Here is a 14,232-nt window from a genome sequence, read left to right on the forward strand (position 1 = left end):
AGTGAGAAACTAGGTGCTACCCTCTAATATTGGGAATAAGAGCATCCCCTTCTCACCATTCCTATTCAATATTGTACTTAGACCCCTAGCTAATACAAATATTAGACAAAAAAGAAAATAAAAGGTATACATATTGGGAAGGAAGAAATAAAATTGTCTGTTTGCAGTTGACATGACTATCTAGGTAGAAAGTTCCAAAGAGTCAACAAAAACCCCTCCTGGAACTAATAGGCAATTATATAGCAAAGTTGTAGGATAAAGGTTAGTATACAAAGGTCAGTTGCTTTCCTATTTGCCAAAAATGAGCAACTGGAATTTGAAATTAGAAAAACAACACCATTTGCATTTCACCAAAAGCAAAATAAAATACTTAGGTATGTATCTAGCAAAAATATTTATAAGATCTGTATGAGGAAATCTACAAAACTCTGGTGAAGGAAATCAGAGAAGATCTAAACAAATGAACATTCCATGTTCATGGATAGGAAGAATCAATATTGTTAAGATAACCATTCTTCTCAACTTGGTCTATAGATTCAACACAATCCCCAACAAAATCCCAGCAAGTCACTTTGTGAATATTAATAAACTGATTCTAAAGTTTACATGGAGAAGCAAAAGACTGAGAATAGCAAATACAATACTGTAGAAGAATAAAGTTGGAAAGTGGACACTATTTGACTTCCAGACTTAATATAAACCTATAGTAATCAGAACAATGTGGTATTGGCAAAAGAACACATAAATAGATGAATGGAACAGAATAGAGAGTCCAGAAATAGAACCATATAAATACAGTCAACTGATCTATGACAAACACACAAAGGCAATGGAGAAAGAATAGTATTTTTGATAAATGGTGCTGGAACAACGAGATGTTCACATGCATAAAAATTATTCTAGAAAATGACCTTGTATCTTTTTACAAAAATTAACTCAAAATGGACCATAGACCTGAAGGTAAATGCAAAGCTATAAAACTTCTGAAAGATAACAAGAGAAAATATAGGTGACCTTGGGTTTGGCAATGAGTGCTTATTTTATTTTTTTAAAGATTTTATTTTATTTACTCCTGAAAGGCATAGAGAGAGAGGCAGAGACATAGGCAGAGGGAGAAGCAGGCTCCTCACAGGGAGTCCCATGTGGGACTTGATCCCTGGACCCTAGGATCACACCCCGAGTCAAAGGCAGATGCTCAACCGCTGAGCCACCCAGGTGTCCCTGGCAAATAGTGTTTAGATGTGGCACTGAAAACATGCTTAATGGAAGAAAAAAATAGATTGGACTTTATTAAAATAAATAATTTGTGTTTTGCAAAAGATAATGTTAAAAGAATGAAAAAACAAGATACAGACTGAGAGCAAAGATTCACAAAATATATCTGATAAAAAACTTGCATCCAAAATATACAAAGAACTTTTAAACTCAACAATAAGAAGACAATCTAATTAAAAAGTGAGTAAAAGGCATCAACAGATACCACTAAAGAAGATTTGCAGATGGCAAAAAGCACAAGAAAAGATTCGCCACATCAAACATCATTAAGGAAATGGGAATTAAAACAATAATGGGATATCACTTCATACCTATTAGAATAGCTAAAATCCCAAACACAGATAACATCAAATACTGGCAAGGATATAGAACAACAGAAATTCTCATTCGTTGCTGATGGGACTGCAAAATGGTACAGCCATTTTGCAGGACAGTTTGGCAGTTTCTTACAAAGCTAAACGTAGACTTAGCATATGATCCAGTGATCATGTTCCTAGGTTGAAAATGAGTTGAAAACTTATGTCCACACAAGACCTACACAAATATGCTTACAGCATTCATAATAGCCAAAACCTGGAAGCAACCAAGATGTCCTTTGATGGGCAAGTAGATAAACTGGTACATCTGTACAATGGAATATTACTCAGTGATAAAAAGTGATGCGTGATCATGCCACAAAAAGACACGAAGGAACCTTAAATGGGTATGACTAAGTGGGAGAAACCAGTCTGAAAAGGCTACCTAGCATATAATTCCAACTGCACGACATTCTGGAAAAGGCAAAGCTATGGTGACAATAAAACGATCAGTGGTTGCCAGGGGTTGGCCAAACACCGAGGGCATTAAGGATAGTGAAACCCCTCTTTAGGACAGTGTAATGGTGGATATGTGACTTTTGCACTCAGCAAAACATACAGAATGTGCAACACAAAGAGTAAATCCTGCCTGACCATAAATTATGGACTTTAGTAAATAATAATAAATCAGTATTGGTTCATCAATTGTAACAGATACACTACACAACGCAAGATGTTAATAATAGAAGAAAGTGTGGGGTGTGGGGTGGAGCATATATGTGTTTTCCATTAATTTTTTCTATAAACCAAAAACTGCTCTAAGCAACAAAGACTATTAAGTATACATTTAAAAAATGATACATATCATACATTTAGAATAGTGTCAGCACATAGCAAGTGCTATATAGGTATTTATTGCATGGAAAAGAATAAGGGTGCAGAGCTGTGATATCTCCAGGAGGACTCCAGAATCAGATTTGTATTCTCTGGACACTTGCACACACTCTCAGTGGGAAATTCTCCTCCATGGGTCCTTCCCGTTATTCGCTAACTCTTCATCCTATTTACTTCTAACCACTATCAGAATCTATGTGATCTAAAGGGCTCATGATTCTTTGTCTTAGCTTATGGGCACCATGGCTATGGGTAGCCATGGCTACTGTGCTTACCTCTGTCTCCCCAGGGGAAGATGTGTGCAGGAGTGCTGGCTGGGCAGGGTGTGTGTGGTCTCTGTGACACGGCTCTGTCCTGGAGAGGCTGGCGGTCTATGGAGGGCAGGGGTGGGAATGCACACAGCAGAGCTGAATAGCTTGCTAAGTGTCCTGACAGAGGAATATCAGGAAACTAGGCACAGGAGTGGGGAAGAACAGGAGCTTAACTGTGGAGGCAATCCAAGGACACATCCCTGTAGAGATAACACAGGGGCCTGGAACTGAAGTTCCATTTACTTGCCAGAGAACGTTCTAGAAGGGGGAATAGCACGGGTAAAGGCTTGAAAGTGTAACACTGAGCAAGGCCTATGACAGGAATCCTGAGGTGTTCAGAGTGTCCAGAGTGGACTGACCAGAGGAACCAGAGGCATCTAAGGTCGGGAAGGGTAGTTGGGGACAGACCACAGAGATCTTTGATCACTTCTCCCCCAAGTAGAGACTTCTCTCTCATTGGGGTTCCTGGAAAAAACAGCCCCTTGAGGGACAATTTAGGACACCTCATCCCCTGGGCACACTGTTCAGCCACCATGCTGAGTCTGACAGAGGAGGGTCTGAGAAATCAACTGACTGCTTGGTGCTGTTTGGTGGAAAAGAGACAATAAGCCGACAGGGCTGTGGGTCGACAAATCAAAGGGTTCTGCTACCATGGCAACAGAATGACAGGGCAGCCCTAAAATAAGACGAGAAAAAGAGGAGCAGGCCAGAAAAGGTTCAGAGAGAAATCTCAGCAGAGACCTGGGGGGAAACCGAGACGGAGTATCTGGGCCAAGAGCCAGGGAGCTGGCTGTCCTCCAGGCCCCACCTTGGAAAGTCTGGATGCCCCGGGCAGGAACGTGCCCTCCCCGGACTCAGTTTCCTCATCTATGCAGGGAGGCATCTCCGTGGCACCCTGCGGCTCCAACGTTTGAGACCCATTGCCCTGGAAAGTGGTAAATAGGTGGAGTTCTCTGCTCAGCGTCACCGAGAGCCTCTGCACTTATTTTAGAAAGGAAGGAAGAAAGGTAAGGTCGGCGACAGCAAACTGTCACTGCCAGTAATCAGACTGCACGAGGTGGATCTCCTTTACGGGGTCCAGGGGGACAGACTGCCCGATCCATTTCTGTAGTCTGCTGACTCAGGCCGACGCCAGCCCTGCGGCCTCTCCCTCCGGGTCACAGGCAGAGCGTGGGGGGGACCCCGCTGTGGGCCCGGCCTCCACCTTAACCTCGGGTGGAGGCAGCGCGCCCGCCTCCCCAGCCACCCACGGCTACCAGGCTTCCAGCCAGCGAGGTGGTCTGGCCTCGGTCCCCGCGCCCGGCTCCAGGTCTTCAGGCCGGCTCTGCCTGACTCGCTCTCCCCCTCCCTGACATCCAGGCCCAGTCTGGCCCGCTCCAGTCGGAGCCCTCGTCTGCACAATATGAAAGCACTTCCCTGCCTCGCCCCCTTCAAGGACCTGGGCCCACCGCCAAGGTCCGCGGGAGCCCCTAAAAATGGCAAAGTGCCATCTGTGTGTTGAAAGGCAGGCTGGCGTAGCGGTGTTGCACTAACCTGCTAGGTAGCCTCCTGTAAGTTAAATAATCTCTTTGGGGGTCTGTTTCTTCAGCATTAAAATGGGGTTCACGGGAGCACCTGTGCCAGAGTTATTGTGAGGATTCAGTGAGTTAACACACGGAGCGAGCTATCACCGTCGTTGCTGCTAACGTTATTGGCCTCAGGGCTTGTGATTAGCAGCCCCCTGGCTCTCCGTAGCCCAGAGGCCTGGTTGGCCGTGACAGTTCTTTCTCCTATTGACATCCTGTCTGGATTTCCAACTCCTGGCAATGGATGGGAACTCCCCAGGATGGAGTGGGGGGCAGGACTGTTCCTTTGCCAACTGTGCACCATGAGTGGTGACCAGGTGTCGCCTCCCCTCTGGAAACAGCCTGTCTGTCCCAGTGACCTTCTGCCCCCTTGGCCCATGGGTACAGCCCGCGTCTGGGCCCTCCTCTTCCTCGGCAGTCCTGGCTGTGCCTGTCTGGAGTCCTGCTTCCTTCCAAAGTGAGGCTGAAGGCCGTGAGACAGAGGCACCAGCCCTAAAGCTGTCTCCTACATCTGTGCCGGCAGAAAACAGGATTCTCTGTCATGGTTTTGGCTTTGCCACTTCTCACTGGGCTGGGTAAACCCTCTATGTGCTCCCCTGCAAATGCAGCTGGGCATCTTATTTGCTAGAAAATCTTCTTGTCCAGGAGGGTAAAAACCTCTGTTTCCAGTGCGTAAAATGACCATTTCCACGTTCGTTTAAGAATCCACACTACATTCCACAAAAAAGATTTCTCTAATAATGCAGACTCGGGTTCTCTCAGTAGAATTTGCTATGCCGTATGGAAACCATGGTGCGCAGCACACCCCGTTCAAGCCCAGCCCTTTTCCCCGAGGAGGCAAGTTAACAAAACCACAATTTCCAAAGGGTCCTGACCTTCCCTAATCTGGAGCATCCTGGAAAGACCAATGTGAGTAAAGGGCAAGGGTCAATGCAAGACTATTAAATTATATGCCTTTGTATGAGGTTCTTTATTTTAACAGAACTTATCACTTCGAAAACCACATAGTAACGAGGAGGAACAGAACTATGTTCACCCCGGAGTAGCGCTCCTTGGGGAGCTTACTTTAGAGGAGGTTGAAATGCAGTGTAATTTCTGCACCGACGGATCACATAAATGGTGGCTTCCACAATGTGCAGAGAATATACTCATGTAAATGGCCCAACATTTCTTATTTCTGCATTTATTAATATCACTAGACAATTCTTCCACTGTGTTTTCCCCAGGAGTGAAGACTTTCTATTTGGCCTTTCTGAAACACGACTCAAAATGGAAGGAAACAGAACTGACTGAGGAGTTTCTGATGGGGAATGTGGGCCCATGTGGAGCTGTGAAGATTCCCCTGCGACTACCGTGATTTCTTCTTAAGCAGCACCCCTGGGGCTGTCAGGGCGACGTGCTGCCTCCCCGTCCCGGAGGGCCTGGGAGCAGTGTCCCCGCAGACCCTCTCCTGCCGGTGTCGGCGCTTACCTCCATGCTGTACCTCTCCACTGTCCTCCTCAGGGGATCGACAGCCTGCCAGCAAATGAGGATGCACAAGTCGATCAGCAGCATGCCCCCGACAATCACCAGCAGTTTCTGGTCCTTGATGATCTGCAGAGAGGGCAGGGGCAGAAGGTAACAGACGTGATAGAGGTTCCCGAAAGCAGCTGACTGGCCGGTTCAGGGGTTTCAGAACCTCTCCAGACTCTCCATCACCCGCAGGATAAATCCAGCCAAACTCCTTTGCTTGGCATTCAAGGCCTTTCATGAGCTTGGTTCGCCCACACCCTCCCCGCCCCCGCCCCCACCATGTGCACTTAGGTTGGAAGACTCCTAGTTTCTGGACCTGCTGTGATTCTCACCCCCGACTCCCACCCCCAGACTTTTGCAGGTGCCAGTTCTATTGTCTGAAACACCCTCTTCTGTCTGGCTGGCAAACTCCTAATAACCTTTAAAGACCCAGATCCATTGTCACGTCGTCCATGAAGTCCCCTCTAACTCCCACAGCAGAATTAATTGCTCCCATAGCACTTTGTTCCCGTACTTAACAGGAGAAGTAGTAGTAGTAACAATAAGGAAGGAATCGCCAATATTCAGTGAACACTTACTCTGTGTCTGGCTCTAGGTTGATTAATGGGTTACATACATTATGTTTTATAAAGGTAGATACTATTATTATTCTCATTTTTAAGAAAAGATTTGTTTATTTAATTTTTTAAAAAGATTTTATTTATTTATTTGAGTGAGCAAGTGAGCAAGAGAGAGAGCATGAGCAGAGTGAGGGATAGGGGGAAGCAGACTCCCAACTGAGTGGGGAGCCCAATGCAGGGCCCGATCCTGGGACTCCGGGATCATGATCTGAGCTGAAGCCAGACACTGAACCAGCTGAGCCACCCAGCCACCCCAATTTCTTTATTTTAGACAGACAGAGAGAGAGTGGGAGTGAGGGTGTGGAGGGCAGGAGGAGAGAGAGGATCTCAACTAGATTCCATGCTGAGCATGGGGCCCAACATGGGGCTCCATCTCATGACCCTGAGATCGTGACCTGAGTCGAAACCAAGAGTTGGACGCTCAAGCCATTGAGCCACCCAGGCGCCTCTTATTATTCCCATTTTATGGATAATGAAACTGAGGTTTGTGAGGTGCTAAGTAACTTGCTCAATGTAATACGGCTAGTAAGAGATGAAGTCCAGATGGGAACTAAGCTCTTCCTTTCTCCAAAGTCCACATCCTCGGACACTTAGAGCACCAACCAGATGCTATAGTTGGTGCTACATTGTTTTATGTCTGTCCTCCTCAGAAACCAGGGAGCCCCTGACAGAAGGGAGGCCGATTTAATTTTTTTGTGCATCCTCAGTACCTTGCAGGGCCTGGCATGCAGTAGGCACTTAAAAGTTCGATGGATCAAATTGAGGTGAAAGAATATATATATAAAAAAAAGGAATATAACTTCCACCCTCATATATAATCCCTTTCGCTATTTCTTATAAGGGAAAGGAGGGAAACTGAGTGGGAAAAATTAGAGAGGGTGACAAAACATGAGAGGCTCCTAACTCTGGGAAACAAACAAGGGGTAGTGGAAGGGGAGGTGGGTGGGGGGATGGGGTGACTGGGTGACAGGCACTGAGGGGGGCACTTGACAGGATGAGCACTGGGTGTTAGTTATGTTGGCAAATCGAACTGCATACAAAAATAAATAGAAGCAGAGTCTTCTGAAAAAAAAAAAAGGTTGGGGAAAAATAAAAAGAGCATCTTTTGGTATGTGAAAATGATATGAAGTTCAAGTTTCTGTGTTCATAAATAAAGTTTTACTGGAATACAGCCATAAAAGATAATAGTTTCCACCCTCTTTGCAGCCTGGGATGTCTTCATTACACTGTGAGACTCTCACTCCACTTTACATCTGTTTGACGGGGACTGGCCTGACGACAAATGCTGCCAGCACCCAAGAAAACCTGTATTTCACTCTCTGTACAGTTATGTGCCCCTCCCCTCAAAGCTAATGTGATGAAGTCGTTCTGGAAGAGACTATAGAAAAACACACAAAACTGAGGCAGAAGCTTAAGAAATATCACCAGGTCTGGCTTTTAACAATTAAAGTCATGTTAAAAGGAGAAATAGAGATTCAGGAGGTCCCTCTGTTGCCGAATTGTAAAAAACAGGGAAGTATTGTTGAGTTCCTGTCAAAGAGATCAAATCCACCAAAACTGCTTCACCTGGGGTCTAGGCACTGGCAAAGGCCCCTCTTTGAGATTTTCCAAGAGCATCCCATGAACCACTGGTGCTTTGCAGAAATCCTGCTTAACCTTGGCTCTCTGGGGAGCTGGGCAGCTCCCTGCTAGCCTTGAGAAAGTGGAGCCAAAGGAAGACATGCCCAAGGAGCTTAGGACAAGGAGGACAGGCTAGCAGGGGCCTCCCTCCAGAGTGGGGGCCCAGGGCACGTTTTCTTAGGCCATCATCCACCAACCAGTGCTTATGGAGCACTTCTTCTATGCCAGGCCTCAGACAGGCACTAAGGGTAGAGTGATGAGCAAAACCCAATTGCACAGAATTCACTGTCTAGAAGGGAGGAGAGACACAAACCAAATGATCGCACAAGTAAATGTGATGTTGCAACTGTCATTGGGGCTCCAATGAATGTGGCCATAACCTCCAGTGAACGCCCCCCTCAGCCTTGTAGCAAGGACAGGGAGAGGAAGGCACATGCCCTGGAAAGTTTGGAGGCTGTCAGGTGAGGAGGGTAGGAACCTGCACCCTGGGCAGGAGGCTGTGCGCCTTCTCCCGGTCTCTTCCTGAGGCTCATTCATTCATTCCCCAGGAAGGTCAGAGAGCCAGCCTCTGGACAAGGCACTGGCGCACAGCGAGGAGAGATGTTGGTCCCTGCCTCCACTTGGAACCAGAACCTGGCTGCGACATGCTCCCTGTGCAGGGCTTGTCTGTGATCACTGGGGAGAAGCTGCTCGGGCTCAGTGCTGATGTCAGGGGAGGAGGGTGCCAGCAGGAAGGTGGGAGAAGGACCTTCCAAGTTCAGGCACAGCATGGGCACATGGCTGGGGCTCAAACAGAGAAAGACAAACCCTGGTGCTGCTCTCCAGGGGCCCATAGGGTTGGGAGGAGAGACAGACTTGTCACGGAAGGTTACAAGAGGGTGCCGAGAGGAGAGGAGGTGGCTTCTCAGAGGAGCTGCTGGAGGCCACTGTAGCTGGAAGAGCTGAGGGCTGGGTCAGGGGACTGATGGCATCATGTTACCCCTGGTTCAGGATTCTCCTGTGACTCCCCATCACCTGGGGGTATAAATCCAGCCAAGCTCCTTTTCTTGGCATTCAAGGGTTTCCCCAAGTTTAGCTTGACTACTCCCCAAACTCACATTGTTAATACTTAACCACGCCTGAGTCTCTGGCTGAGTTGTGATGTTTGCCCTCTGGACCTTTGCAGGTGCTGGTTCTTTTGTCTGAAACACCTAGTCTTTCTGTGAGAGGCTTTGTGTGAGTGGGGTGGGTGCGGGTGGCTGGAGAGGGGATTAGGTGGAGGGAGGAAGCCTGCATGACATTGGAATGGGGCCCCTACCTGGGGCCGCTGAGGGAGTAAGCATCATTAAGCAGAGGAGTGATGCGGAGCTCTCTGCAGCATGGAAGGGTAGACTCCAGGCAGGGAGCCTGCAACAGGAGGCCAGATAGGAGCTGGTGCAGGTGTCCTGGTGAGCAGGGAGGAGGCTGGATTCAGAGCAGTGACTACCGTGATGGTCAGGAGGATGCCGGTACCATAAATATCTGGAGGCGGAATTGCTGGCTTCAGCCTCTCAGTCCTCTCTCCCTCCCCACCAGCAAGTGCCAGCACCTCTAGATCCCCTGAGACAAAAGGTCTATGGCTGTTCCCACAGTCTACCTTCCAGGAGGCAGTGACCTTGAACATGCTCAACACTGATTATGTCAGGGCACACTGATGCTATCACACTGAGTTTTCTCTCTCAAGCCAAGAGGTTACGAGTGCTTTATTCTCAGTAGGTGTAAAGGCATATAGTAATAATGATTAAGCACAGGTTCTGGAATCAGATCTCAGTGTGACTCTTACAATGAGCTGTGTGGCCTTGGGTAAGTTTCTTAACCCCTCTGAGCCAGTTTCCTCATCTACAAAATGGGGGCAATAATCACATAAACTATATTAGGTTACCAAAGTCTGGCTTATTATAACTGTTCAACAGCTGTCAGCTATTATTATTAAAGGTCACTTTCCATTGTTGTCTAGAGTAGGGATCAGCAAACTTGGGATTTGGCCCACTGCTTGTTTTTGTAAATAAAGTTTTATTGGAACACAGCCATACCCATTCACTTATGTGTTTGTCTATGGCTGCTTTCATTTTCCAACAGCAGAGTTTAGTGGTTACAACAGCAACTCTATAGCCAGCAAAGCTCATGTCTACTATCTGGCTTTTTACAGAAAAAGTTGTCTGACTCCTGATTTGCAGAAAACAGCACTTCTTTATTTCTTCAAGAGACTTCAGATATTTTGACTGATTCAGATTGTCCTTCTGCTAGGACCCACTCATTGCCTAGTTTTGGGGATGCCATTCCAGGGGGAGTAACAAAGTGAATGGTGTCCTCTGAAGTTGTGCAATGCATATCACTCAGATGACTGGTGCTCTCTGGTGAAGCTGCTAAAAGCCCTCTCTTGGCATTTTGCTGGAGCTGAGCCCATATGAAGATCTGAGATGATGTCCCCATGTTATTGTCTGCAAGAGTACCAAGTCATGTGTGTAGTGAACTCACTTTTTTTAAAATTAAAAAAATATTTTAAGTATTCCCTACAACCAATGTGGGACTCGAACTCACAACCCTGAGATCCAGAGTTGCATGCTCTACTGACTGAGCCAACCAGGCACCCCTGTAATGAACTTTCTTTGTCCTCATAAAAAAAAAAACCCACATCTACCCCTGGAACAAAAGATCTCATCTCTGAGTTACTGCTTTTGTCTCAATGTCTCAATTTGGTCCTCTTAAGAGGCAGAATAAAGACTATAGTAAGTCTTCCAATTCAAGATTTTATGATTGAGCCTTAGAAATAAACAGTAACATGTCATAAAATACCAGATTTGGAAGCATTAAGTCACCACATGTCAATATGTCCTTTAATAGGCTTCTTTTCCTTTAATGTCTTTTAAAAATGTGGCCATCTGGGGTGAAGTTTTGTGTATGTGTGTTTGGGGAGGGCATGCCATCATGGGTGGGAGGGAGGAGGAGGCGGGAGCCAGGGAAGAAAGAGAAGGATAAAAAGACTATGAAAACAAGTGTATATTGCATTTACAAACTTATGTGAATCCAGTAAACGTGCAGTAAAAAAATGAGAGAGCCTATCTTAAAAAAAAAAAATCTAAACTTTAAGAAGAAACCAATAAAAAACAGCAACAACAATGAAAACCAACCTTGGCTATAGAAAGGGTTGGAATCATGAAGAATTCACTCCCAGTTTTGACTTGTAATTGCTGCAACCCTTTTAAGACAATCTGGTTCCTGGACCTGAGCTTTTGATCCATATAAGATATAAATTTCTCTTCTACACCTTTAACCTCTTCTTATTTATTGAAAAAGGATGCTTGGCGGCAGCCCTGCAAACCTGTTCTGGAATAACTAGAAAGCAAAACTAGAGCAAAAAGTTTCTCTCCCTGGAATGGTGTGTTCCTCTTTTGTACTAGGTGAAACAGGAGACCAAATCTTGCACAGTCTTTGGCAGCTTCTCAGACAAGCCCCGCCTGGGGGGTGCCTGGCCCACCACCAGCTTGAGTTCTGCTGGCCCAGTGGCCCAGGGGTGGAACCAGTTGCCTTGCTCTGGCAGTGCAGCAGGTGTGGCCACACCACAGCCCCGCCCTCCGTGGAGCTCTCAGATAACTGAACTCCCCAAGTCTTCCTTGACATGTTTTGTCAATTGTTGCCAGACAATTGGGAGTGTTCTTGCTCAGCAATCACCATGAGTAATGGAAAATAAGGGCTGGTTCTTTATTACACATGACAATATGGATGAATCATATATTGACACAAAGGAATCAACATTGTGATTCTTCAAAGCCAGGGTGGAGTTGTCATAAATGGCAGAAAAAAAAAAAATGGCAGAGCAATTCTAACCACAGCCACAGCACAGGAGGGGCCCTAGAAGTCACTTGGTTCCTTGGTGCCTTAAACTTTGGCTTGCACCAGCGTGGATGAGGGAGGGCTGGTGAGAGGAGGCAGGATCTTGGGCTCCACCTAGGAGGGTGGAGCTTGAGGAGGTGCTTGAGAATCTGCATGTTTTGTTTTTTTTTTTTAAACTAGGTTCCACAAGGGGCACCTGGGTGGTTCAGTCAGTTAGACATCTGCCTTCAGCTCAGGTCATGATCTCAGGGTCCTAGGATTGAGCCCCCACATTGGGCTCCCTGCTCAGTGGGGAGTCTCTTCTCCCTCTGCTCCTCCCCTCAGCTCTTGTGCTCTTCTGCTCTCAAATAAATAAATAAAATCTCAAAACAAAAAATAAAGTAGTCTTCACGCCCAGCGTGGACTCCAAGATGGGGCCCAAGTTTACATCCCTGAGACTAAGACCTGAGCTGAGATCAAGAGTCCAACACTCAACCAACTGAGCCACCCAGGTGCTCTGAGAATCTGCTGCTGGTCCAGCCCACACTCTGAGTAGCCATGATCTAGATCAGACGCCTTCCACCCTGGCTGTATATTAGCATCATCTGGGAAAGTCTTAGAAACTCCTGATGCTCAGTTCTAGCTCCAGGGAGGTGGTTTCAACTGGCTTGGGTTAGATTGCTTTTTGGAGTTTTCAAACGCTCCCATTTGATTGAAATGTGCAGTCAGGACTGAAAAGGACTGGTGGCCACGCTTTTCATTTTACAGAAGGAAGAGAGTTGTCATAAATGCTGTTGAGGCCCCTTCAGGTGAGCATGGGCAGTGGGTGGCAGAGACAGACTCTTTCCTCCCTCGTAGCAGCCCTGGCAGGTGGAAGTATTGATGAGTGAGTGGTGCCACTGGTAGGATCACAGCTCAGGAGACAGTTATCATTTCAACATGGCCCCATTTTACAGATAAGGAAAAAGAGGCTCTGAAGGATGAAGACGTCTGCTCAAAGACCAACAGCAGGTCTGTGGTGGATACAGAAGAGAACGGGAGCTGCTTTCCTGTTTCCCCTGGTGGCCCCACTGCCCTCAGCATGCTTGTTGTCTGCCACAGGGACCAGGGCTCATAACCAAGGGAACCAGATGACAAACAACAGCACCACACGCTAGATGGGATAAGAGCAGGATCTGCGGAGGAGATGTCTGTAAACAGGTTATACCCACATTGGGGGTTTAAAAAGTGTGTGTGGATGGGGCAGGGTCAAATTGAGAAGAGGATTTTTGGAAAGAGGCATCATGATGCTGAGACGTCTCCCCATAAGCGAGAGGATGAGTTATGCTTCCCCCTTGACCCCAAACAAAGAGGGAGGCTTTAAGGAGAGCACTCCGATGGCTTGACTGATGGGGCTCCCTGAAGCGTGGGGGAGCCCGAGACTCCTGAGAGGACCAGCTGGCCAGTGGCTCCAGGGAGTGGAACAAGAGGGAAAGCTGTTGCAGTGGGATCAACCTGCACGCCTTGAGTTTGTGTGGGTGAAGGATGCATGCATGTCTCCTGTGCACCAGAGGTGGTCCAGGGCAGAGGGGGAGCTGTGTGGCCCTGTCCCAGATATGTGCAGGGGCCAGATGAGCCCAGGAGTGGCCCCCGAGGGAGTACTGCACCCATGTCAGGGCCCTGCAGGAGGGAAAGTCTCCATCCTGGGGGTTTTGAAAAACCCACAAAAGCACCCTATGAGAGTCTGAAGGGTCTGCTTAACCAGGCCCAGCAAGCCCCGTGGCAGTTCCTTCTACCACTCCAAGCTCCAACTCCAGAGGGTTCAGAAACCTTGGGAAGGGGGATGACAGGGCAACAGCTCAGACTGGCAAAGGAGAGAAACAGCTCTGCCCACCCCCTCTCCCAGGACGGGCGGTTGGCCCGCGGCAGGCCTGAGCTGGGGGAGGCTGTGCCTTTGAATGCAGTTTGAAGATCTATTACAGTGGACTCCGCATATTAGCTGCTGACCAGAGGGCCTTCCTAGTCATGAGACTTGCCTGAATTTTTCTCTAGAAGTAAGGGAAGAACCGCATCACCGGAAGAGTTAAAACGACAGTGGTGGAGAAAGTTTATGACTACATTGAAAGAGTCAAGCTGAGCCAACATGCTGGTTACACCTCCCTGCATGGGTGGCAAATGCTTCCCACCCACATGAAGGCTGGGCTCCTGTCCTCTAAGGGCCTCTTTGAAAATGGAAGCATTAAATTTGGTCTGTGTCCTGTTTGCTCCCCTGTTTTAAGGGCTCCTCATTGCCCAAAAGTTAAAGTTCAGATGCCTCACTGTGGTTCCT

The 14,232-nt window shown here is 47.3% G+C and overlaps 1 protein-coding gene across 1 annotated transcript in view; it reads right to left on the minus strand.

The window, feature by feature from the left end:
* GABBR2 (gamma-aminobutyric acid type B receptor subunit 2) overlaps positions 1-14,232 on the minus strand; it is a 370,018-nt gene that overhangs the window by 49,465 nt on the left and 306,321 nt on the right. Inside the window, exon 13 of the mRNA XM_072842074.1 lies at positions 5,812-5,934. Within this exon, the coding sequence (XP_072698175.1) occupies positions 5,812-5,934 (123 nt within the window). The remainder of the gene's footprint in view (positions 1-5,811; positions 5,935-14,232) is intronic.

Source organism: Canis lupus, chromosome 10 (genome assembly GCF_048164855.1).
Source record: "Canis lupus baileyi chromosome 10, mCanLup2.hap1, whole genome shotgun sequence".
NCBI lineage: Eukaryota > Metazoa > Chordata > Mammalia > Carnivora > Canidae > Canis > Canis lupus.